The sequence below is a fragment of the Mustela lutreola genome, chromosome 1, assembly GCF_030435805.1.
Source record: "Mustela lutreola isolate mMusLut2 chromosome 1, mMusLut2.pri, whole genome shotgun sequence".
Taxonomy (NCBI): domain Eukaryota; kingdom Metazoa; phylum Chordata; class Mammalia; order Carnivora; family Mustelidae; genus Mustela; species Mustela lutreola.
In genome coordinates, this window is record NC_081290.1 from 259,184,953 (window position 1) to 259,212,298 (window position 27,346).

The 27,346-nt window shown below is 35.8% G+C and overlaps 2 protein-coding genes across 7 annotated transcripts in view; one reads left to right on the plus strand and one right to left on the minus strand.

Moving 5' to 3' along the window:
* DCDC1 (doublecortin domain containing 1) overlaps positions 1-26,990 on the minus strand; it is a 439,498-nt gene extending 412,508 nt beyond the window's left edge. For 2 of the 5 annotated variants that reach the window (XM_059138722.1, XM_059138763.1), the window contains exons 1-3: positions 26,869-26,990; positions 20,993-21,058; positions 4,177-4,346 (exon numbers count right to left, since the gene is read on the minus strand). In XM_059138722.1, coding sequence (XP_058994705.1) covers positions 4,177-4,340 — 164 coding nt within the window. In that variant the 5' untranslated portion in view covers positions 4,341-4,346; positions 20,993-21,058; positions 26,869-26,990. Of the gene's footprint in view, positions 1-4,176; positions 4,347-20,992; positions 21,059-26,136; positions 26,363-26,868 lie in introns of those variants that run through there. The other 3 variants (XM_059138732.1, XM_059138743.1, XM_059138754.1) reach the window with 3 other exon arrangements.
* DNAJC24 (DnaJ heat shock protein family (Hsp40) member C24) overlaps positions 26,954-27,346 on the plus strand; it is a 54,701-nt gene continuing 54,308 nt past the window's right edge. Inside the window, exon 1 of one of the 2 annotated variants that reach the window (XM_059138965.1) lies at positions 26,954-27,075. The gene's annotated coding sequence lies outside the window, so the exon portion shown is untranslated. The remainder of the gene's footprint in view (positions 27,076-27,346) is intronic. The other variant, XM_059138955.1, reaches the window with a different exon arrangement.

Genomic DNA, 27,346 nt, shown 5'->3' on the forward strand with positions numbered 1-27,346 from the left:
AATAACAAACATGAAGGTCTAAGTCATCACACAGTTTAGATATGAATTCAACAGCAGGATAATGGCAGTTGCCAAGGATTTATACTTGCTGTTGCTTCATACCAGTGTTGGCTGTCAAAATGTCTCTTTTTCTTATACAGAAGCCATAGATTTTTTATGGATAGTGATTACTTACAATATACAATGAAGTATATCAAATCTAACAACCACTCTAGCCCCTCATTATTTGGTAGTCTCTTTGTTAAATGTAGTCAACCATTTTCATCTAAATTATTTATTTATACTGTATATTTGACAAGTATATCTTTCTCACTTTATATTCTTGCAGCATTTAAACCTTCATGAAGAGTTATGTTTTTTTAATACTGTCATTTGTAAAATTTATCTTTATCCTATTCCCATTTTAATGGTAATTAAACTCCCTAATTGGAATAAATACAAATAAAAAATGTAAACATAAGGGAGAATGACCCTAAGCACATTCAGTAATAAATCACCAGCTTAAAATACTGAAATGTAACTGAAAAAAGAAATAACCCCACATATGTTTGATGACTGTAACCCGCTATAAAATCTCTGGAGTACACAAAGCACAAAAATTTCATCATAACCTTTTTCCAACTTGATGAAATGAATAACCTAAAGATATAAATAACTTTTTACAATTATTAGATAAAATGTGATTTAAACATCATAGAAAGTAAATAATAGAAGTTATAATAATAAAAGTGAACAATTTCCCCCAAATTTTATTTCCAACAGCAGACGAAATTATATTTCTAGCTTGGCCTAGAAATTTAGGTAAGAGTATCCCAATTGCAGAGCAATTCCAGTTATTTTATAACACATATATGTTAGATTTTTACTAGCAACTTGATGATTCCAATTTAAAACTGATTTCAGTACTTATCTAATGTACTAAAAATAATTTCTCCCACAGGGAACTAAAAGAGTTGGCAACACACTCAACTGCAAGCAGGATTAAAAAATACTTAACTTTCTATTATAAAAATCATGAAATTACATCCTTAGATGATCATCAGCTAAAAGTTATTAAAATATTTTATGTGTGGGATAGAGAGTGATATTAATCTTTTACAACATTCTCTTAATTTTAAAATGCAATTGTAGTTTAGAAATATTCTACTCAGATTCAGAAATACTTTCTATAAATATGACAGAACTGTCCGTAGATACCTGTTATCAATCAATAAATAATTAATTCTGCCATCCATGTCTCCAAGGCTGGTGCCCCCTGCTCCAGGTCACTTGGGAATATCTCAGACTACAGCTAGGTAGAAAAAGTTTCTTATTGTGCTGCTTTCCTGGAAGTAGCCATAGGAATTAGGCTACTAATTCCAATCATCTGACATCCTAGTGGTGAATCATAAAATGGGAGGATCAAACCTTCTTTGGCACAATATGTTGAACTCATTTACACTGTTGGTGATTAGTTTTCTTGCTGGGGAAAGGATCCTGGCACAGTAGTTTTCACTCTATTGCAAAAAAAAAAAATACAATAGAGTGACAAAGGAAAAACATTGCAAGAACACAAGAGAGAGGAGAAGAGTGGATAATGTGAATTCAGTATAGAATAAATTAATAGCATCAGGTAATAACATGAGAATAAAGTGACCAGTCACTGTATGGCTTGCAATGAAGAGATTTAATACATGTGGGCATATTTTGTAAAATGTATAGTATGTTTAATGAAAAGAAACATAATCTCTTGTGATATAAGTAAAGGAACAACAAATTGACTATATTTTAATAATTATTTCTCATAAAAAGATCACAAAGATGTTGGAAGAAAGGTGGCAAGGAAAACAAGAATGAGACAAGAAAAGTTTTAACCTCAATCAGGGGGAAAATGTCTTAACTCACAGAGAAAATTGCCTCTCTCTCTGATAATCATATTAATAATGCCAAAGGATATTAGATTACCCTGAGCCTTTATGATCTTGACCTCTTTCAGGTTGAAACTCATCATTTTCTTTTTCATGAAAGTAAAAGATCTCTGGGCATTGTCTTTGACTTTCCATTAGATTACAAAGAAAACATTTATTTTATTTTCTAGATACATCATAATCAAAGTTGATGATAACAGGTAATAGTGGCAAAAAAGAAGTCAGGATTCAAACAAAGAAATATGAGTAGTACATTGAAATAAACTATTTAAAAAAAAAAAACAGGTAGTAGGAAAGTATCACATGAAAAGAAAGACTGACATTTTAAAAAAAAAGGACAAATAAAGCCAGACTTAAAAAGAATCAGAATCAAAGAAAGAAAATGAGAAAAAGCAGAAAGAAACTGTATAAATGAAATTACAGTTAACTCTAACAAAAACATAAAGAATCTAAAAATACACAAAAGATAGTTGGAATAAAAAGTAAATGTAGGAGCACCTGGGTGGCTCAGTTGTTGAGTGCCTACCTTCAGCTTGGGTCATGATCCCAGGGTCTTGGGGTGGAGCCCCACATTGGGCTCCCTACTCTGCGGGAAGCCTGCTGCTTCTCCTTCTACTCCCCCTGCTTGTGTTCCCTTTCTCACTGTTTCCTTCTCAGTCAAATAAATAAATAAAATCTTTAAAAAAAAAAGAAATGTAGTACTATTTTAAAGAGGAAAATTGGTAAAAATAAACTCTAAAGGGAATAGAAATGTGTAAATACACATTATGTTAGCAATGGCATTTGTAGAAAGAAATAACTAAAAGTCTGATTTAGAAATAGTTTTCCATTGTCTTATTGGAAAGACTACTCTCATGAATAACTTACATCTCTATAGTATAACTATATTAGGTAGTAATGTTCTAAAAAATTATCTATGCATATAGCTAGTACACCATGTAAAGAACCTCAGGCAGTGCTAATATGGACTCAGAGGTCAGGGGAATAAAGCAAAACAAAAATTAGCTAAAAGTCTAGATTTCACTTTCACCTAAATTTACCAACACACAAAAAACCAGTTTTAAGATATAAATGTAACATGGCATTTTCATAAGAGATTAACATAATTCTTAATATATTAATATTTTCTTCAGTGCTTTTATAGTATATGTTTTCTATTTAACATTAAGACTATGACACCACATTTGGCCAGTCAATAGTTTACCAACACCTGATAGGGGCACCCAGGTGGCATCACAGTTGGTTAAGCGTCTAACTCTTAGTGTCCGTTCAGGTCATGATCTTAGGGTTGTGAGATTGAGCCCTGCCTCAGCTCTGTGCTAAGTAGGGAGCCTGCTTGGGATTCTTTCCCTCACCCTCTGGCCCTCCCTATCCCTCACTCCTTCCCAGTGTGATCTCTCACTCTCTCAAATAAATAAATAAATCTTCAAACATGCATACACTTGGCAGATACTTTTTCATTCTTTTGCTTTCTAATGGAGAAAAAAAACCCAGGAAAAATATCTCTGTCTCCTCTGCTTTTTTTTTTTTTTTAAAGATTTTATTTTATTAATTTGACAGAGAGAAATCACAAGTAGACGGAGAGGCAGCCAGAGAGAGAGAGGGAAGCAGGCTCTCTGCTGAGCAGAGAGCCCGATGCGGGACTCGATCCCAGGACTCCGAGATCATGACCTGAGCCGAAGGCAGCAGCTTAACCCACTGAGCCACCCAGGTGCCCCTCTCCTCTGCTTTGTATTTCTGAGAAGTGTGGTAGAATACATAGTTAAAAGTTCTAGCTGTGGAGTTAAATCCACATGGGTTCAAACCATACGTTCTCTACCTATAAGCTCTGTGATCTTGGTCAAGCTAATCAACCTATCTAGTTCTTTGTTTCTTCACTGGCAAAATGGAAATATTCAAATACTACGTGCCTTATATTCCTCCCAAGATTGTTTAGAGAACTAAATAAGTACAATGCAGGTTAAGTGTTTAGCACGGTGACTGACACAGAGCAAATAATCTGCCCCATTATCGTTTTTATCATTATGCCACTGTCCAAGTCAAACTCCAGGGATAATTTCTGTTTCTTGCATCATCTATCTATTTTCTTCCCATAGAATAGAAGAAATTGGAGGGCTCCAATCCAGGCAGCAACCTTCATAGCCCATCATATCTCCAAGTTATTATTGACATCATCTCTACAAAATATTGAGCATTTACATAGACAAATTTCTGTAAGTACTTTATCTCCTTCAGGATTCAGTTAAAGCTGTTGAAATAATATTCTTACCTTGGTAAGTCTTTTAAAATACATTTGGAAATTGGGTGAATGGTATCTCCATTGAAGGTGTCTTCAGCATTGCTCTGCTGTGATACCTTCATGGCTTTAGTCAGCGGTGATAAAGAAGACTGAGAAAGTGATGCTCTGTGATCATCTGCTTCTCTTTTTGCCATTTTCAGCTAAAAATGGATAGAATGATATTCAATTTAAAAGATAAAACCTTCCCGGGTGCCCGGGTGGCTCAGTGGGTTAAAGCCTCTGCCTTCAGCTCAGGTCGATCCCAGGGTCCTGGGATCGAGCCCTGCATTGGGATCTCTGATGAGTTATAAACTGAGGCTGGACATTAATCACAATTTATCTCTCATCATGTTCTAAACTACACAGCAGGTGCTAAATGTGAGATCTCATGATAAAAACAAAACAAAACAAAACACCAGAGATAAAAGCCTAAAGGAAAACAAAAGTATGAATCTAAGCTTTTGAATGGTATAATGGGACACCTGGCTGGCTCAGTTGGTACAGCATGCCATTCTTCATCTCCAGGTTGTGAGTTTGAGCTTCATGTTGAGTGTAGAGATTTACTTTTTTTGTTTTTTAAGATTTTATTTATTTATTTATTTATTTATTTGAGAAAGAGAGAATGAGAAGAACAGAGGGGAAGGGGACAAGCAAATGCCAGGCTCGATCCTCCAATCCTAAGATCATGACCTGAGCTGAAACCAAGAGTCTTATGCTTAACTGACTGAGCCACCCAGGCACCCTGGGAATGCAATTTTGAATAGGTTTATCAGCATAGACCTCACTGAGGTGATAAAATCTTGGCAAAGACTTGGAAGAGGGTCTTTATTGTCTGCAGTCGAATCTAATCCCAAAATTTGAAAAGCAATTTAGTTCAAGGAATATCAGGAGATATTCCTTGAACTAAATTGCTTTTCAAATTCCTAGTTCTCTAGTTTGCAAGTTGCTAGACTTATTGTTAATCAAGCATATGGAAGAATGAAAGAACTATAATATAACAAACTCACAAGTGTTATGGAGAAATACATACCTATAATACATAAGATCATCTTTGTCTTCCACTTTCTAGCTATGTGACCTTAAATATTATAGCCTTTCCGAGGTTTAATCCTCCAATTTACAAAACTGGTTATCCACATGGATATGAGGATTCAATAAATAAAATGGTGAACATGAAAGCATTTGGCACAGTGCTTGGCACATGGTAGATGTTCAAGAAATGTTAGGTGAATCTGAATCTACATCAAAATAAAAAAAGGTATTTCTTTCTCCATAGTTTAATCAGAAAAGGTGCTATTCTCTGCCCAGCATTCCTCTGGTATTCCAGTTGAAGACCAAAGGGCTGTTGGCCTTTACACTCTCCCTCTCCCTTTAAGCTTCTCACAGCAGGAGGGACACGGGTCTCCTCTCAGGCTTCCATGACAACCACTGCTTGTTCAATTTGTTCATAGGTTGAGTCTTCTTCTTCTTCTTTTTTTTTTTCCCAAAGATTTTATTTATTTATTTGACATACAGAGATCACAAGTAGGCAGAGACGCAGGCAGAGAGAGAGAGGAGGAAGCAGGCTTCCTGCTCAGCAGAAAGTCTGATGTGGGGCTTGATCCCAGGACCCTGGGATCATGACCTGAATTGAAGGCAGAGGCTTAACCCACTGAGCCACCCAGGCACCCCAGGTTGAGTCTTCTTAATTGAGGAATGCTTATGGGTGAAAAACTCAAGTTGTGTATAGCAAGGCAAAATTATATGATTTTAAAGTAAATCACCTTGCAGAATGAAATCATTTGACTTCCCTGGTATGTTTATTATATAGTCCAATTATTAAAAACTAAGAAAATTTGCACCAAACTATTAAAAAATAACTATTGAAATAGAGAAATAGTCTTACTTTTCACTTATGCATGATTACAGTCCTAATCTTCACTAAAAAGGCAATCATTTTAGTGATGGTGTAGTTTTATTTTCTATGTAAAAGTTTCAGGATGCTTTCTGGTAGAATGAATTATGTATGTGTGAAATCATTACCATTATTAAATGCAATATTTCTTCTATAATGTTACTATATCAACAGTGCTATCCTCACTAAAAGTAGAGCATATAACAGGTTAAGTAGAATATGCAGAATATAGTAAGACCACATTAATATACATTATTAATTAAATGAAACTAATTGTTAGGGGCACCTGGGTGGCTCAGTGGGTTAAAGCCTCAGCCTTCAGCTCAGGTCATGATCCCAGGGTCCTGGGATCAATCCCCACATTGGGGAGAGCCTGCTTCCTCCTTTCTCTCTCTGTCTGTCTCTCTGCCTACTTGTGATCTCTGTCTTGCTGTCAAATAAATAAATAAAATCTTAAAAAAAAACAAACAAACAACAAAAAGCTGTAAACTATTGGGCACCTGGGTGGCTCAGTGGGTTAAAGCCTCTGAATTTGGCTCAGGTCATGATCCCAGAGTCCTGGGATCAAGCCCCACATCGGGCTCTCTGCTCAGCAGAGAGCCTGTTTCCCTTCCTCTCCTTCTGCCTGCCTCTCTGCCTACTTGTGATTTCTGTCTCGCTATCAAATGAATAAATAAAATATTAAAAAAAAACAACTAATTGTTAATTAGAAATTAAATAAATAAAAATGTGTTAATTTAAATTTGACTGACACTACTATGGTATTTTATCAACTACAGGTAAAGACACTGCCTTATATTTTATTAACACATGCATAGTTTATTTACTGATACACTGTAAAACCACTGTTTTTTTTTTTTTTTAACTTTCCATCTCTTAATCATTTTACATGAATATAAGCTCTCACTCATGCCCACCCTTGGACCTGTTCTTCTACCCATTTTGTTTTGTTTTGTTTTGTTTTGTTTTAAAGGCATTCAAACACACAGTGGTTACAGGCCTGGATTCTGGAGCCAGAGTGTTTGGGTAACAGCCCTACTGCCCACTTAGTAACTGTGACACTTTGGACACATCACATAAAACCTTTCTGCATCAGTTTCTTTATTTGTAAGAAAGGGTTAAGAATAGTAGCCACTCCATAAAGTTGATGTGCTCCCACATTGTAGGTAACATATGTCAGCTACAGAAGAGGAAAGGTTTGATGGTCTTCAAGTTAGGGTAATAGCCATCAATAACAAAACAGAACATGGGGCTTTCCCAAGGGGCAAGTAAATGTGGATAGTTGTAAGCAAGAAAGCTTAGAAAAGACTTTCAAGCATAAAAGATAAACATTCTGTAGAAGAAATGCAATGGGAATTTGAGGAGAGGAGCACCTGATGGCTCAGTTAGTTGTGTCTGCTTTTAGCTCAGGTCATGATCCTGGGGTGCTGGGACTGAGTCCTGCATCTCAGTGAGGAGTTGGCTTCTCCTCCTGCTCCTCACATTGCTTGTGAGCATGCACACACTCTCTCTCAAATAAATAAATAAAATCTTTAAAAAAGAGAGAAACAACTGTAGTGTAAAACAAAACTATGAGGAAAAAGATGTGTGCATGCACATGCGTAAGTGTCATTTCACCACCAACCCAAAAATGTACCCAAATCTCTAGATCTAACTTCTAGTTTGTGAGAAATGGGGAATGTAGAAAAACATGTTAAATGACATGACACTGAAAATAAAGATGGAGAAATGTTACAAGTGGAAAGAGAATAAGAATTATATTAACCAAACACAATTTGTAAACCTTGTTTAGATCCTGATTTGAGTAAACTAACTTTAATAAGACAAATTTTTTGAGAAAATTATTTACATGGAACACAAACTGGATATTACAGATACTAAGGAAATTATTTTATTGGATATGAATAAATGGTGGTGTTGTTATATTATTTGTTAAAAATTTATTGGGCACATCTGTCTTCATTAGGCTATTTGTTACTGGTTACAACACTCAGTTTTGGGTATTAGGGGTAATGGTATTATGACAAATGGGGGCACTTGTACGGTTCCATTGGTTAGACATCTGACTCTTGATTACGGCTGGGGTTGTGATCTCGGGGTTGTGGGATTGAGCTCATGTCAGGCTCTGCTTGTGCTCTCTCACCCTCCCTCTAAATAAATAAATAAATAAATTTTAAAAATCTTAAAAAAATGACAAAATAAGAATTTCGTGCTTGTACTTTAAAAAATATTATCTATTAGAAATACAAACCAAAGTATTTTTCTTAAAGATTTTATTTACTTATTTGAGAGAGAGAGAAGGAGAGAGAGCACACTAGAAGGGGGAGGGGCAGATGGAGAGGAGAAGACAACTCCCCGCTGAGTAGAGAGCCTGATGCAGGGCTTGATCCCAGGACTCTGGGATCATCACCTGAGCTGAAGACAGATGATTAACCAAATGAGCCACCCAGATGCTCAACATTGCTTAGGAGTGTCATCATCCCATTTAGTTTCTTATCTTGTATAGCAGAATTGAATATTCAAACTCACATTATATGGTCCCTTCTAGTGGGCTGGACATGCATATATGAAATCTATCTATCTATATATATATATATGACAAGAAAACAATATAAGACAAGAAAACAAGAAGTTTGGAATTACCATCCTCTTAAAAGGCTTCATATCTACTAATTCCACTACTGGGTATTTACCCAAAAAAACCCACTAGAAAAAAAAATGAAGCCCTATGTTCATTACAGCATTATTTGCAATAGCCAAGGTATGAAAATAACCCAAGTGTCCATCTATAGATGAATGGATAAAAATCTATCCATTGATTAATGGATTAAAAATATGGAATGGATATTACTTTATTTATATAAATTTATATAAAGGAACATTATTTAACCATAAAAATGAATGAAACCGTGCCATTTGCAACAACAGAGATAGACCCAGAGGATAAAAAGCTAAGTGAAATAAGTCAGCCAGAGAAAGAAGAACATATAATTTCACTCATATATGGATTTTAAGAAACAAAATCTTAGGAGATTTTGGGATTATAGGGAGGCCTGGCTGGCTCAGTTGGTGGGGCATGTGACTCTTGATCTTGGAGTCATGAGCTCAAGCCCCGTGTTGAATATAGAGACGACTTAAAAAAAAAAAAAAAAAGAATGAAACAAAACAAATGAACAAGGAAAAAAGAGACAAACAAAAATACGGACTCTTAAATACAGAAAACAAACTGGGGGTGCCGGAGGGAGGTAGGTGGAAGTGTGGGTGAAAGAAATAGAGGGGATTAAGAGTGGACTTAACTTGACGAGTACGGAGAAATACATACAATTGTTAAATCATTATAATGTAAATCTGAAGCTAATCTAATGTATATTAATTATACTTGAATTTAAAAACATTACTACTTATATTAGTACTCAAAAATGAATATAGACTCAAAAATGAATATGCTTCAATAGAAGCATAAATGTAATGAAATATGTATAAGATCTGTATGAGACATACCTAAAAAGCCCTGAAATAGATTCACATAAGAATAGAACCACCTTTATCTTTGACAAAAGAGCAAAATCAATACAATGGCATGAACTTTTTAACCAGTAATACTAGAGCATGTACTTGAAAAAAAAAAAAGAATCTAAACACATTCCTCATATCCGTCACAAAAATTAGCTCAAAATGAATCAAGCTAAATTTAAAACACAAAACTATAAAATTCCTAGAATATGAAATTGTGTAAAACATAGATGATTTTGGATATGGCAATGACTTTTTAGCTATAGCACCAAAGGCACAATCCATGAAAGAAATAATAGAATAGACTACTTCATTAAAATTAAAAACTTCTGGGACACCTGGCTTGTTCTATGCTATCAGAATTATGGGTAGTGCAACAGTTCTTGCATATTCTTATCACTTTATTATCCTGTCACCCATTGTTATGACAAACAAATCAAGTTTACTTAAACATAAAGAAGGCATCTTTGTGGTCCTCCAAATGTGTTTTCCCTAAAACCATTTTGCTAATTCCTGATCTCATCATTATTCCATTCAAACTATCAGATATTTATTAAGTACCAACAATTCCCAGACTCTAAAATAGACAATGAATTCAATGTTGAACAAGATAACATTATTTCTCCATTAGCTAAATTTTCATTAATGAATATAAACACTAAATATCCTATTAAAAACATCTTATTAAAAACAATTATAAACATCCTATTATAAACATCCTATTAAAACCAATTTGAATGATGATAATTAGAGTTACTACAGAAATAACCATATTAAGATTAGAAGAAAAATCTAAAAAAAGAAAAGCCTCTTATAATCTCTTATCCTTGGAGCTAGTCACTATTATAATTTTTCAATATTTGCTTTCAGGCTTTCATCTTTGATTTTCCAGAGATACAACTGTTTCTCTCTTTTTTCTTTTTAAGATTTTTAAAAAGATTAAAAAAATTGTTTTTTAAGATTATATATTTATTTGAGAAAGAGAGAGAGCATGTGAGTGAGCACAATCATGGGAAGGGGCAGAGGGAGAGAATCTTCAAGCAGACTCCCTGCTAAGCATGAAGCCCAACACAGGAATTGATCTTGTGACCCATGAGATCATGACCTGAGTGGAAACCACGAGTTGGACGTTTAACCAACTAAGCCAATAGGTGTCCTGAGATACAGTCTTTTCTTGTTTTTTTTTTTTTTTTTTAAGATTTTATTTATTTATCTGATAGAGAGAGAGAGAATAAACACACAAGCAGGGGGACCTGCAGGTAGAGGAAGAGAGAGAAGAGGGGGGGAGGTAAAAGAAGAGGAAGAAGGAGAAGCAGCCTCCCGGGGGAGCTGTGAGGGCTCAGTCCCTGAACCCCGGGATGATGACCTGAGTCAATGGCAGATGCTTAACCAACTAAGCCACCCAGGCGCCCCTATAGCCTTTTCCTTAAACAAAATTGTGACCATATTAAATATAGTTTATGCACAGTTGTATTTTCACTGAATGAGAATACTTTTATGTTATAAATACTTCTTGAGAACATAATTTTTTATTTTTATATTTTTAAATATCCTAGCTGGTTGCTCCAAATACTTCCTATTGTAAATAAAGCTGTGGTTCCCATGCACCTTTGACCATATAACAGAAAAGCTTCTAAACTGAAAGAAGTTTTAGGAGCTACATTCTTAGATCAAAGTGTATTTCCAAATTGGATTTTTTTTAGAAATGTAACAATTTCTAAAGATACCAAAACATAGCACACAAATACCCATATAGTAGTACCCATTACTAGAATAAAATACTCTCTCTTAATCCGCCCAATTGTAGTTATTTTCTACCAGTAGTGAAAATTTAATTTTTGAATTTTTTATCAGATTAATACTCCAGGAGGAATATTAAGGGATAATCAGAGAGATTTTTATGGACTATAAATTATTTTAATTCTACTTAGAAACCATTCACTTAAAAGAAGAAATTCCTAAAATACAGAATATCTATGTTAAACTTCTAGATATTTTAAAGATAACTGAGTTCAAAATGTCTCATTAGCCCAATACCTCCTTTCCTATACACTTATGACAGCATATCCAATTATCTTGAAAAAGGCAATTAAAATTATTAATAATCTTAATACTAGGACATGTTATAATTCATTTGATAATTACATTTCCCACAAAGATACTGTCAACATAAACTGTGAAACTGCAGATCCATCCTGTTTACAAGTATCAGAGACAATATGCTCACTATTCTGTTGTACTTAAATGTTGTATTGCAGTTTTTCTTAACAGGTAATACGTGACATGAAACATGTCTGATTTTATGCTTCATAACTTCCACTTTGATGTTTAACATTAAGAAACTATATTTATGTATCACACATGTCAGAAAATAATTTAAATAAACTAAGAAAAATAATAACAACGATGCCTTTCATTTCACATGCAAAATATAAATCTTTTATTCATAGATATCAAAGAACCATCTGTAATCAGAAATGCAAACCATTTATATTTTCTGATTTATGTAGCTAACATTAAATATCTAAGTGTTCTTATTTTATATTTTCAAAAATTTGTTATGAATCAAAATATTAAGTCATAAAAATGAGAAAAGTCAAGATACTACCTTTTAAGACAGACTCATGAGTTTTAAAAATTCACTTTTTCTAGGCATGCCTTGGTGGCTGAGTCAGTTAAACATCTACCTTTGGCTCAGGTCATGATCCCAGGGGCCTGGGAGGGAGCCCTCCCACATGGAGTCCTGCATCTGGCTCTCTGCTCCGCAGGGAGCCTGCTTCTCCCTCCCTCTCTGCCACTCCCCCTGCTTGTGCTCTCTGGCTCTCTCTCTCTGTCAAATAAATAAATAAAATCTTTAAAAAAAATTCATTATTTCTATTCTTTATTCTGATTTTTATGACAAGGAAAAAAAAGTAATTATTTTGATTTGAAAAACATACACTGGAAAAGGTACCATGTAAACCAGATTGAAGTTTAGATTATTTATAGCTATTTTTCTTCAAAAATATGCATTAGAATAAACATTTTTCTAAGCTTCAAAATAAATACAATACATGGTTCTGGCATATTTATTTTTTTTGAAAAGGTGCCCTGAATCTTAGACAACATAAATACTAGGCAGTGTGGTGGTTGCCATAGTAACTAATAAATAGGCGCATAAAAATACGTTCCATTTTTCAAATGTATACACTTTTTCATCAATATGCATATTTTATAGGTAAAAGATTATTCAACCTTTGCTTTGCCTTCCCTTTTAGAGAAAGAGAAACATCTAATTCTTTAGAAATAAAAGATTATCATGCAGCAATAGAGCAGCTCAAAAAAGTTTTAAAATGCTATATGGGAAGTCTTAAGGTTTTTATGTCAATTTTCCAAAATGAAGACAGGAAAAAAAAAACCGTCCTTTCATTTTAGATTACTTTAATGGTCAGTTCTTTACGTAAGGATAAAATTACATAAAATTCTTTTCCTCCCAAGCATGAAATTCCTTTTTATTTTGCATAAGTTTATTATTGCCATGCATTAAATGTAGCAGTTGACCATGGAAAGCTGACAGCTCTGTGGATCACAAAGAAGCCCAAGAAGTTTAATACTAATCCATGAGCTACTACTCGAATAAATGATCTGAAAATATTTATGCCAATGTGCTAAACTGGAGTTCAAAGTGTTCTTTCCTTTCTCCTCTCCCTTCATTAAAATATAATCTTCCTGTTTACAGATATCCTAGTAATCACAAAAAGGATATTGATAAAGTGGTCTGAGTTTTATATTTACAGCTAAAGAGGACTTGCCTTACATTTTATAGGGTTGGAGAGGGGCAATGTGATAAGCCACAATGTCAAGTTTGAAATCTATTGAAAGCTACTGAGGTAAGCCAACCAAAACAGAACAGGAAGATTGCTCAGTTATTACTGGAAAACAAATCCTTCAAATCCAATTACATTAATTTTGACTTCCAATTTGTTTCAATAACAACTATCATGTAACATTCTCCTAGAGTGAGAATTCAAAATCTTACAAAATTGCCATTTAGGCAGAGTGCCAAATAAGAGGTGACAAAACAGTACCATAGATCTTACCTTGCGCTAACTCCTTGATGGAGAAGCCATGTGCGATAATGGCTGAGGAAGACTAGAGTAGCCTGTAAGCTGAACATCCTCATCAAGCATAGATATGATCTCACTTACTCTTATTGAAGAGAAATCAAGTTTTTTCTTGGGAGAGATACTAAATTTATACTTTAAGAAGTCTGAAAAATGAATTAAGATACTAGTCAAATGTTTATGACTACTGGAAAAGAATAAGTTATACAGATAATGTGACTGGTGCAAAAGAAAAAGAAATCATCTTGTCCTCTTTCCTCCCAGTCTTTTGAATTTTGTCCCTCTCTTTTTACTATCTTAAAATGGTGGGAAAATATCCCTGGAGATTGGAAAAGGGAAAACATCCCCATCTTTAAAACAAGAGGAACGCGATTTGGCAATTAGACAGCTTAGTTTAACCTGGGAACATGCAATAATGAATTAAACAATCAATTAGTAACATCTAGAAGGGCATAAAATCATGGAAAACAACCAACATAATATCTCAAAGGCCACATATGCCAATGAACTTAGTATCTTTTTTTTTCTGACAGAATGGGATAGGTCATATTGTTAAGTAAGAAGTGAGTAGTATAGTCTATTTCAGGGTTGTAAGCCTTTTTATTCTATTCTCCAGTTCAGGATAAACAAAAAACAATTACGAAGAAAAGAACGTAAAAACTGTCTTCATTGCTAAACCAATGGCTATTGACACACTTCTTCTAAGAATCTGTTTCAGAACAATTTATTGATGACTAGTCAAGAATATTGACCTCTTCTATGTTTAGCTCCACCATATCAGATCCCTGAGATGCCTATTTTCTTTCCAATTTGTTGACCCTTCTTTTCCCTAGAGATCTTAAACGGCTTGTTGCTTCAACTAAGTGATGCTTCACTGGAACAAGATATAAATCCATTTTAGGTAGAAATTTTGAGAAGGAAAGAGGGAATGTTTCGTGAATAAAATTAAAAGGATTTTCTATGACTAGAGAAAGAGATAAGTAATGGAATGGTATTTAAATAGAAGTGCTCATAAAAACACTCAAAACTTGAATAGTGTGAAGAATAGCTGTTATTTGGTTAGAAAAGGGAGATATGTAAAGAAGGCCAAGTGTGTGGAGTCAAGAAATGAACCCAGTTTTCAAGGAGAGAAATCTCTGTGTCATATGACCAACCAACTAATTACACATGTGGGTCAGAAGTGTAACTCAGGTGGAAAGACATACCAGTTGAAAAAGGAAATAAAAAATCTTATCTCTTACAGAATCAAACAAGAGCCAGTTGCTATGTTGAACTAAGCTATCTATTGCACCAGGAGACTCATTGTTCTTCATTATGTAATTAACACTCCTGTTTTCTCAGCTTCTGTTACTATTCAAATTTATATACCTTAGAAAGAAAAAAATGTGGTCCCTGAATTATCTGTTTGACCTTAACTATTTTTCTAACCCTAAATACCATATAAACAATCAATCAGAAATGATCCCAATTTAGAGAAGAAAGAATGTCCCTTGGACATTATCTGTGCAGGGTAATCAAGAAGGAAATGGGGTGGGGTGCATGGTGGCTCAGCTGGTTGAGGGATTCTTGATTTTGGTCTGGGGCATGGTCTTAGGGTCTTGGGATTGAGCTCTACTTCAAGCTCAGCGGGGAGTATGCTTGAGGATTTTCTTCCTATCCCTCTGTCCCTCCCCACTCTCTAAAATAAATAAATCTTTAAAAAAAAAAAAAAAGGAGGAGGAGGAAATGGAGGCAAGTAACAACTCCAACATTCCTCTCTTCCACTCTCCCAATACAAAGCAGTCATGTCCCTCTCTTCCACTCTCACCTTATGACATTCCAGAATGTTTCTACCTTATGAAAAATTTTGCCAGATAAAACAGACTTCATTTTATTATTAACAAAGACTTAAAAACAGAGGGGAATACTTCTATTTACCAAGCCAGGACTATAATCAATAATTTAATAGCTGAAGAAAAAATAAAGAAAATAATCATGTAGATTTAGAAAACATGAAGGCAGTGTCTGCAATGCAAAGATCTCTGGAACTAACCCAAGAAATTCTAGAGTTGTGATCTTAGTTTGGGCCAGACCTGGGGTTTATCCTAAACTTTCTTGGGCTTATTTTCCCTAAGAAAGGACAAGGAAGAATGATAGCACAAGGAAACTCAAAAGTTCTTCTACCTGTATAGTTTTAGTCATTAGTAGAAGGGCTTTTACATATGGGAGCTAAGGCAGTGTAACAGAAAATGTGTAAGATGTGGACTCAGCTAACCTGAGTATGAATCTCACCTCTCTTCCTCCTCAGTCTTATTTCCTTATGTGTATGACAATAGCATCTGCCTTATCCACCTCATGAATTGTTATATAGATCAAATAAGTAAACGCGTAATGTGTGAAAGTGTTTGTTAATCATAAATATTAGGCCTTATTTTTTAAAAAGATTTTATTTATTTATTTGACAGAGAGAGAGAGATCACAAGTAGGCAGAGAGGAAGGAAGAGAGAGATAGGGGGAAGCAGGTTCTCCACCAAGCAGAGAGCCCATTGCAGGGCTCGATCCCAGGACTCTGAGACTGTGACCTGAGCTAAAGGCAGAGGCCTTACCCACTAAGCCACTCAGGGGCCCCTAGATCTCATTTTTGTATTTAGTTCTACAACTTGCAGTGAGAAAGAGATTTTAGAAAAGGTAGAATGTGTTTCAGAGACTGTTTGTTATCAGAGAAGATGCGGTATTTATAATTTATAATTTAGTACTGTCTCTTTCCTCAGCTATTGATTTGCTAAGAGTGTCACAGTTGGACAGCCCAGGTTCCTATGAACTCAGGTGACATAGGAAAAATATGTAAGAGTTCTAAACTAATTAGAAGTGGAGACTTTGACCCAAAGTCAAATAGCTATGTTGGTTGGTGGTATGTTAGAAAGGGGAAAAAAGTAGAAAGGAAAAGGAGAATTGGCTGTGCTGTAGAAAGAATCAACTTGAAGTCTAGACTAACACTAGGATATGGAATATGAGCAGAAAGGAGTTGAGGGCATTGGGAATCACCATTCTGATTCTATAAAGTGTGCTAGTTAGACCTGCCCTACAGATAAAGGAAGTCCCTGTAAAAAAAAAAGACTGGGAGGTCATCAGATATAAAGAATAACACATTTGGAAAGCGTAGCCAGTAAAAGTATTATGAAATTGGGCTACTAAAAGTAAGGATCTCAACCTTTTTTACTGATGATTAGCTTTTATCATTATGCTATCTGAATTTTCACTGAGTAAATATGTAATGAATTTCAGATGGCTCTCCCCAAGTTTCCAGAAACAAAAAGTTCATTTGTGAAGGCCTGACACTTTCACTTGATAGGTATAAAATGGGAAAATACACATATATGTGTATGTATGTGTATATATGCATATATATACATACGCATATATGTGTATTATACATATATACATACAAACACACACACATATACACACGTATTATATATACACATATACTATATAAATATATATAATCAAATATAAAATAAGGAGAATGATTCCTAAGATACATAAATTCATTTTTGATTTATAATCATATTATCAAATAGATTATGAGCTTCATAAATAAAGCTGGATCCAGGAAGGCATGCCTCTCTGAAAGTGTATGCCATGCAGCAAACCACACCAGAAAGGTAAAAAAGACAGTACTAAAGCAAGACACAGTAACATTAGTGAAATGAAATTCAACGCCATTCATTAAGTATGTACTAATAACCAACTAAAATCTATGATGAGCGGGATATCAAAATATAAATTAATTTGCTTTGGTAAAATTAATCCAAATATATTTCTAATCATTTCAAATGGTATAAGCTTGTCAATTCTCCTTGTACTAAATTTTATTATCTAGTTTCTGGATCAATATTTGCTCCAAAACTCCAAGGCTGGGAACCAAGTAAGAGCACATGAGTCCTAACAACAACTAAAGCAAGACACTTTTGGTAAATAGCATTTACGAAGACACATGGTAAAGAGCATTTACCATGAACTGGGGCCAAAAGAATTGTTATAGAGGATGTAGAAAAATCTTTTACATCTTGTTATACTTTTTTATCTTACTTCTTTTGCCAGATTACCTGACTTTAACCTAGGACTAACATAAGATCTTTTTCTAAGTGTATCTTCCATTGTATTGATATACCTAAATATTGTATATATGCATATCAACAAATTCACTATCTCATTTTTTAAAGGTGTTTTTTTTTTTTTTAAGATTTTATTTATTTATTTGACAGAGATCTCAGGTAGGCAGAGAGGCAGGCAGAGAGAGAAGGGAAGCAGGCTCCCTGCTGAGCAGAGAGCCCGATGCGGGGCTCGATCCCAGGACTCTGGGATCATGACCCGAGCCAAAGACAGAGGCTTTAACCCACTGAGCCACCCAGGTGCCCCTAAAGGTTTTATTTTTAAGTAATCTCTACATCTAACAAGCTCACAATCAAACTCACAATCCTGAGATCAGTTCAAACTCACAATCCTGAGATCAAGAGTCACATGCTCTAACAACTGAACCAGCCAAGCATCCCCACCATCTCATTTTTTAAATTAGATTTTTAAAATGCTGAATTTAAATGATATATGTACATTGTACTATGGAATAATTTTTCCTTTTCTTGTACTGAAATAGGAAAAGTGATTTACATTACTCCAAATCAAACTAAAAACTAAAAATTAATATTCATAGAGACTAATACTACAGATCAGGATTTATACTACAAAGACAAAAATCATATAGTCTTTCAAATTAATATATCTGACTGTCTTTCTCTAATGCTCCTGCTTCACCTGCAGCACATCAGACAAGGTAATAATTTATGATAATCATATGAAAATATACAATTAATATTCATCACCTCTCATTCCTCATCACTTTAGATGATCAGTAATGCAGAGTGAAAATGCTGTCAGATTTCTAATTGCTTTGTAATGGGCTTGAAACAGGGAAATCATTAAAGGCAAACAATCTGTCATTTGTCTGTTACTTTATCTATCACACAAAAAAACTCATTAAAGAAATTGCTAATGAACTACAAAAGACTATACTCATGGTGCTTCTACAGTAGATTAACAAGTATTACTATGAATTGCTTCAAATATTTTAAAAATATGATATTTTCCAGAAATTCACCAGAAAAAACATCTATCTTCAGTATATTTTTTAAGCCATGTGGTTTCATTATTTTGGCATCTAATCCATCATTGCAGAAGTCCCTTTAGCATATAAGATTTGTTTTTCATCAGTCTCTAAATAATTCAACTGAAAGGTTGCAAGAAGAAGCTGAAATGCTAAATGTGTTTATTACTAGTAAACTGACACAAGTAAAAAAAATAGTACTATAGTAACCCTAATGCTAAGTAAAGCATATATTTCAAAATTTGATTTTTACCCTCATCTCCATGGATTCTGAACTGTTGAAGTTGCAATGTTTCATTCATCTTAATGCTATCATCATGCGAAAATTACATTCAACTATTAAAATTGACCATAATATTATGAAACTCTGCATAACATAAACTAATTTGAAATTTTGAAGATATTAACCAGTATTAAAATGTTTCATAATATTACATCAAATAATTTTGAAGGGGAACAAATCATTTCTTTTAATGACATCAAATTTTATGTCTTTATCTGTGCTACCTTTCTATATGAGATACCTAGTATTAAAAAAAAACCCCAAAACTGTAGAAACATTGGGGTTGCTCAGTTAGTTAAACATCTGCCTTCAGCTCAGATTGTGATCCCAGAGTCTTGGGATCAGGTCCTGCATCAGGCTCCCTTCTCAGCAGGGAGCCTGCTTCTCCCTCTGCCTGGTGCTTCCCCAGCTGTACTCTGTCTCACTCTCTCTCTCTGAAAAATAAATAAATAAAATCTTTAAAAACTAAATAAAATTAAAAATCTATAATAATATCACTAATCTAGTTTTACAAACAAAGAGGTACATGAACAAAAAACCTAGTAATGTTTTGTTGGGTATACAGTCCAGTTGCATTTTATTTTTGAAAAATAGATGAGAGTGACCATGTTTTTCATTTTCATGAACAGAATCATGAATTTCTTTCCTACAACAAAAACAAAAGAATCTTAGTAATAAAGTCAAGCTTTTAAAAAATAGGTAGGTCTATTCATATCTATTGGAATATACACAAATTTAAAAACCTAAATGCAATGGCATGTTCAGATGGGTGCCATGGTTGAATTAGGAGTTAATTCCAAGATAACTTCAAAAGGTTCCATAACACTCTGGAAACATCTTCATTATACTCTCTAATTGACTTAAACAGACTTCATATCAACTGTTTAACACATTTTAACCTACAAATTAACACCCCTTGATCATTCAGATTAACCTTCTTCTGTGAGTCAATTACATGACTAAAATAACCTTTAAAAAATTCAGTTTAAAAAAACTAAAATGGAGAAGGAAAAATACTTTAAAGCAAGGATATAAATGTACATTATGACATGGTTGAAACAGATCATCACAAGGTTTAAAATTTCAAGGTAATTGGAAAGCTCACAGAAAAACCAGAATGGTCATAAGAAGAAAGAAAAAGGGGTAAAGAAGTGAATGGTGGGGTGCCTGGGTGACTCAGTGGGTTGAGCCTCGGCCTTCGGCTCAGGTCATGATCTCAGGGTCCTGGGATCGAGCCCCTCATCGGGCTCTCTACTTGGCGGGGAACCTGCTTCCTCCTCTCTCACTGCCTGCCTCTCTGCCTACTTGTGATCTCTGTCAAATAAATAAATAAAATCTTTAAAAAAAAAAAAAAAGTGAATGGGGGCCGGAGTGCCCAGGTGGCTCAGTAGGTTAAGCATTGGGCTTCGGATGAGGACATGATCTCAAAATTCTGGGAGGCTCAGGTCATGGTACTGGGGTCCTGGGATCGAACCCCCATGATGGGCTTCCTGCTTAGTGGGGAGTCTGCTTCTCCCTCTACCCCTATAAGCTTTGTGCATGGCCTCTCTCTCTCTGTCAAACAAGTAAACGAAATAAAATTTAAAAAGTTTTTTAAAAAAGAAGTGAATGAGGGAAATAAGTTTGGTATTTATTAAGATTACTAAAAAGAAACAGAAAATGGATTATAGACGGTATTTTTAATAGGTTCATGGGAAGACAAAAACATCAAACGTAAAAATGTAGTAAGAAAAGAACAAAAATTCCAGGTAAGATAAAGACCTCTAAAAGGTCTGAAACAAGATTGGAGGTTGAAAGAACAATGACACAATTGAAGTAAAAAAAAACAAGAAAAACACAGCAATAGGCTTGGTGTCAGCAAAAGTATTTACCTCTTTGTCTCTCCTGCTTAGTGCACTGCCTTGCTCACATTCATGAATTTTCACTGATGATTACCACTGAAAAGAAAAAAGAGAGAAGAGATCAAGTGAAGACAATGAGTAAGGGGCAAAACACAAAAATGAAAAAACATCTCTATTTTTTTTTTAAGATTTCACTTATTTATTTAAGACAGCAGGAGCGGTGGGGAGGGGCAAAAACAGACTCCCCACCGGATGCAGGGCTCTTTCCCAGGGCCCTGGAATCATGAGCTGAGCCAAAGGCAGATGCTTAACCAACTGAGCCATCCAGGCGCCCCTGAAAAACTATTTCTAAAAGATGAAGTGGGATTGTTCAATAGGGCTGATTCTCAACACCATCTAAAGCTTTATGACAACACGTCAAAAAAGAAAAAAAGATGTTTTTCTAATTCTAACCATTCATTTCTCCCTTCCATTAAAACTTAATACTTCAATATTCAAAACTTAATACTTCCATGCAGCTCTGTGGATTAGTCTCATTTGAGTCAAGGATTTCAGTCTTTGAGGAAATCTGTCTTACTCTATTCACATAACTATAAATTAGTAACTGTCACAGCACCTTCATTTCCTCTGGCACAGCACTTCCTACAGTTACTTCAGTTGCTTCTTAAACTCTAAACTTTTACAAGGGCTACAGCCAACTCTCTTGTGTCTCTTGTAACAAAGTGTAGGACACATCGTAGACACAGAATAAGTGGTTTGTTGATTGAATGAGTAAGTGAGTGAAGGCTCTATCTGTACTCTGTGCATATATGCGTGTGCCTTTATCTCATCAGTAGCTAATTCTTGATGGTTTTCCTATCCTCTGAGTAGATTTTAAGTTGCTGTAGGAGCAAGCATCTAATTTCAGAACATAACCATAATATTTTATGGTACCTAAAGATAGATACAGCTTAGGTCACTGATGTGAAAATCCTAAAAACTCAGAGAAAATTAAAGAACAGTTGTTAATCAAACCAGTAGAAAGAGCCAAGTAAATATAAATATAAATATAATAATAGTATAAAAATAGCAGAACTACACTGTATATATTGCAAATATTATCCATCAATAAGAAGCACAATTTACTGATAAGATCTCAAATTAAGAATTTATTAATGTGTAGCACACATTAGTTAATGGGCAGACAAGTACTAAAGTGATAAATTGAGTACAGATTGATTTTTGCCATCACTACAACCAAGGGTTTTAAATCCCTGCTATATCTATACTATAATAACCATACTTATATCTGTATCAATATCTATGTTTAACTCTACTTGATCAGTCACCTTGATTACTTTGGTCAATCATCTTGAAATTAAATATTTAATGTATGTGTATCTTGTTTGTGTTAAACATTCATGACATGGGAATTAAGATGTTTTTGTCCAGGGGCACCTGGGTAGCTCAGTGGATTAAAGCCTCTGCCTTCGGCTCAGGTCATGATCCCAGGGTCCTGGGATTGAGCCCCACATCGGGCTCTCTGCTCCACAAGCAGCCCATTTTCTCCTCATTCTCTGCCTGCCTTTCTGCCTATTTGTGATCTCTGTCTGTCAAATTAATAAATAAATCTTCAAAAAAAAAAGATGTTTTTGTCCATGCTTTTAATTTATAATTAAATGCTTTTATTTAATGTTGTTAAACAATGTTTGGGTTTGCGGATCATTTTTCCAAGTCAATAGTTTGTAGCTTTCATTTTCTCTGTTTGGAAATTCCTAAAATAAAGCTATGAATTCTTAATGTTCTCCTAGTCAAAACTCAGCAACAAATTTTTCACTATTAATTATAATAATAGTAAAAGCTAACCTTTCTTGAGTATTTACTACTTTTGGCATTATTATCTTATTGAATCCTCACAAAAAAACCTAGAGGGAGAAACTATTGCTATTCCTTTTTTTACAGAGAAAGAAACCAAGGCACAGAGATAAGTTAACTTAAAATGTTCACATAACCAGTAAGAGACAGAGTTTGGATTCAAACTTATGCAGTCTGACTCTAGACTTCATGCTCTTTTTTTTTTTTTTTTTCTTCTTTTTTTTAATAGTAGGCTCCACACCCAGTGCTGATACTGGGCCCAAACTCACAGCCTTGCGATCAAGACCTGAGGTGAGATCAAGAGCCAGATGCTTAACTGACTGAGCCACCCAGGCACCCTAGACTTCATGCTCTTAACCATTATGCTAACATAGTTTATATTTCTGCTGTTAGTTTTATATAAAATGGATAAATTGCCTTCTTAAAATAAGATAGTGAGAAATACATCTATCATAGATACACATCATTAGAACTCCAGAGATATTGCACAGTAGCTGGTGCTTAGTTTCTCTGAGAAGTGTCCCTGCCCTCACAGAACTTATGGAATTAGGGAACCAGAACGTACATCCAAAATGTATCATAGTATCTTGCGGGATAGGATGGGCACAGATGAGGAGGACATACAGGGCTGGCTATGAATCTTGAGCGGAGGAACTAATTTCTAACGACTAAGTCAGCATAAAAGGCTAGATGGAAGAGATGGATCTGAAAGAGGGATAAAACTGATAGGTGGAAAAGAGCAAAAGTGGTATAAGCCAGGAGAACCACCTGATCAAAATTATGGATGAAGTACCAAGAAAAAAATCCCATTGTTTAAAGGTTTCCTGTACGGAGGTAAAAGGCGATAAGGCTGGAAAACTAAGAAATTTGGGAGGTAAGTGAATGCCAGGTTAAAGAGTTAGGATTTTATCCTCTACTTTATTTATCTACCTATTTTTTGAAGTAAGATTTATACCTAATGTGGGGTTTGGACTCATGACCCTGAGATCAAGAGCAAGATGCTTTACTGATTGAGCCAGCTAGGCACTTCAAGACATTATCCCTTAGACAGGGCCTGTTTGATACAGCAGTCACTAGTTAGATGAGGCTATGGAGCACTTAAGATATGCCAAGTCCAAACTGAATGAGCTGAATAGGTAAATTACATAGGTAAAATATACTAAATCTTTAAATATTTAGTATGAAAAAACTGTAAGATATCTCATTAATAATTTGTATATTGACTATATTTGGAAATAATCATACTCTGATATATTTGGGTTAAATAAAATATATTATTAAAATTCATTTCACCTGTTTCTTTTTACTTTCCTAATGTGGCTACTGGGAAATTTAAAATCATTCATGTGGTTCATATTTGTAGCTTACACCATATTTCTTTTGGGCAATAATGCTCTAGAAAATGAAAAATGAAGACAAATGAGCAGAGATTCATGTAAAAAGTGTTTTAAGAAGTTTCTTCTAGTGTGAATAAAATCAGACTGTAAGACAACTGATCTGGTTTTTTAATAAGCCTATGGCAGGAGAAGAAAAAACAAAACCAAGATAACAGTGAAGTGGGATTGCTATAGCTTAAAAGATACTAAAGAGACAGAACAATCAAATGTGCTGTGTAGGGGCGCCCAGGGGGCTCAGTGGGTTTAGCCTTTGCCTTCGGCTCAGGTCATGATCTCAGGGTCCTGGGATCGAGCCCCACATTGGGCTCTCTGCTCAGCGGGGAGCCTGCTTCCTCCTCTCTCTCTCCCTGCCTCTCTGCTTACTTGTGACCTCTCTCTCTCTCTCTCTGTTAAATAAATGAAATCTTAAAAAAAGAAAATGTTCTGTGTAGCCTATATTTGGATCATGATTCAAGCAAACCAATCATAAAAAGACATTTCTGAGACAACTAAGCAAATGTAAATAGAGACTAGGTGTTGTCAATGAATTACTGATCATTTCAGCAGAATAAGGACATTATGGAGATGAGAGAAAAAGTTGCAAACTAAAGTATGCTTTACTGCTAAGAGCTAAAGTATGTTGAGATGAAATGACTGAACACTTGGTAACTGCTGGGGGAGAAAAAGATGTACCTCTTACAATCCACATCTAAATAAATACATACATATACATGGCACACACACACACACAAATATGAAAAAAATGAGTTGAGAAAATTGAGATATTGTGATCAGACTTTCCAGAATTTGGCTAAAAATAGGGAATAAAAGGGTGCCTGGATGGCTCAGTGGTTAAGCCGCTGCCTTCAGCTCAGGTCATGATCTCAGGGTCCTGGTATCAAGTCCCACATCGGGCTCTCTGCTCAGCAGGGAGTCTGCTTCCTCCTCTCTCTCTCTCTCTGCCTGCCTCTCTGCCTACTTGTGATCTCTGTCTGTCAAATAAATAAATAAAATCCTTAAAAAAAAAAGGAACAAAAGAGAAAACACAATACCCTAAGGAATCATAAATCGAAGTACTGTGCTCTTGCTGTAAAAACTGGAGGATCTGGGGCGCCTGGGTGGCTCAGTGGGTTAAGCCTCTGCCTTCGGCTCAGGTCATGACCCCAGGGTCCTAGGATCAAGCCCTGCATCGGGCTCTCTGCTTGGCAGGGAGCCTGCTTCTACCCCCCCCCACCCCGCCCCCTACTTGTGATCTCTGTCTGTCAAATAAATTAAAAACAAAACAAAACAAAACTGGAGGATCTGAGCATAACTCTCTATGAGGAAGGACTAAGCCGTGGAAGGGGAGCATATTTGAGGGTAAAAAGTTCAGGGGGGTGTCATTCGGTATAGGAAGGTATTCAGAGCAACACTTAATTCTATCATTTAACACGTCCCCATAGGGCCACACAGAAGGTACGAAGGTATGTTGGAACCAGGACTAAAATCCAGATCCTCTGACTTAGCATAAGGCTCTTTGTGCTTAATTTTAAACATGACAAAATTCTATGGAGAGCCCAACTGATAACTTTTTGCTTTAGATCTTCTTACGCCATTCAGTCATTCTTCATACCATCCTTAATTAACTGACCATAGTAAAATATTTTATTTTATGTACTTAGGTTTATCTTGACTCCTTCTCAAACTGAGATTGCGTAGAAGAGAGAGAAAACAGGAAGGAAAGCAAATTTAAGCAGTAAGAACAGAACCCTCTGAACATCTACAAGTGAAATTTGAATCACGCGGCCAAAATCCAAGACTGCAGTAGCACCTCTGGAAGCAGTGCGAGGAAGAGAGGTCAATGGAAGGCCGTTAGTACAGAGAAGAGATAATAAAAGGGAACAGAAGGAAAGGGAGAGGCGAGAAGGAAAAAAAAAATAAAGAAAAATCTAACAAAAAACCTACCAGTGCCCATTTGCAGGGCCCAGCAAGTCCTCCAAGGCAGTGATTTGTTCCTTTTCTTAAGCTTGATGGATAGCCTGGCGTCCCTGGTCATAGGCACACTTACTAAGAGTCCTGCTCTGCTGCTACACAATTAGCTTTTGGGCCTTGATCCTTAGTTTATTTCCTCATCAGCCAAATGGGAATATTAACACCCGCTAGGAAAGCTTCACTGGGTTGAAGTGAAAGGGAAGCAAGACCGTAAGTATGAAAAGACGGAAAAGTTATCGCTTGCTAAGATCATCTACAAGAAATAATTAAGGTGAACATCTTTTCCAGAAATAAAATATTAAAAAACGGTGGGGGGGAAAAAAAACAAAAAACAAAAAACAAAAAAAAAAACCAAACACCAAACCCTTCAATCGGTATAGGTTTTCTCTGAATTTTCGAGTAAGAGCGTTCTAAGGGAAGTATAGAGACCGCGTTAGAATTAGATCTCCTCTGGCTTCACGGACGCCTACACCACCACCTCCCCCAGCCCCCTCTCCCGTCAGAGAACCGTCACCAACCGCGAAAGGTTTGGGAGCAGGGTAGGGTAAGCCGAGGCAGCTTTGGGGAAAGCTGAGGGAGCCCTGGGCGCATGGGGGAGGGTTGGGGCTCGCTGAGGGAGAGAAGAGACGCCACAGTCTCAGAGCTGGGGCTAGAGAGAGTTAGAATGAAGCGAAGGACACCTTTTTCCACAGCTCGGGCACTTACTGCTTGATATTCCTTGGAAGCGAAGACTGGTTACCATAGCGACCGCGTCCAGGAGGGCGGAGCGTCCCTTGCGTTCGGTGCCTCGGCCACAAGGGCTCGACTGGGAACGCCGTCGCGTCAGGTCCATGACTTCCGGCGGAAGAATAAGCCGGTTCCGGGTTTTGGTCGACTGCAGGCGAGATGTGATAAGGACTCTCTGAAAGTTTGGTAAGTTTGGTTAAGTTCGATATCGAGTAAAGCCATGAGAGGGTAGAATCCTGGGGCTGGGCGGTACAGCCGAAATGAATACAGTGGATTCCCAGGTCGGAATTTTGAGCCCCCCACCCCACCCCTGGTCTCTTGAAGTTCACAGCTGTGGGAAGATGTTGCTTGATTTGGGGGGCTCCTGGCGAGGTCTCCTCTGTAATCTAGAGGGCTGGAGTAGCCTCCTGTGAGCAGTTTCAGGTTCTCTTTCTTTGTAAGCGCCTGTAACCGAGGG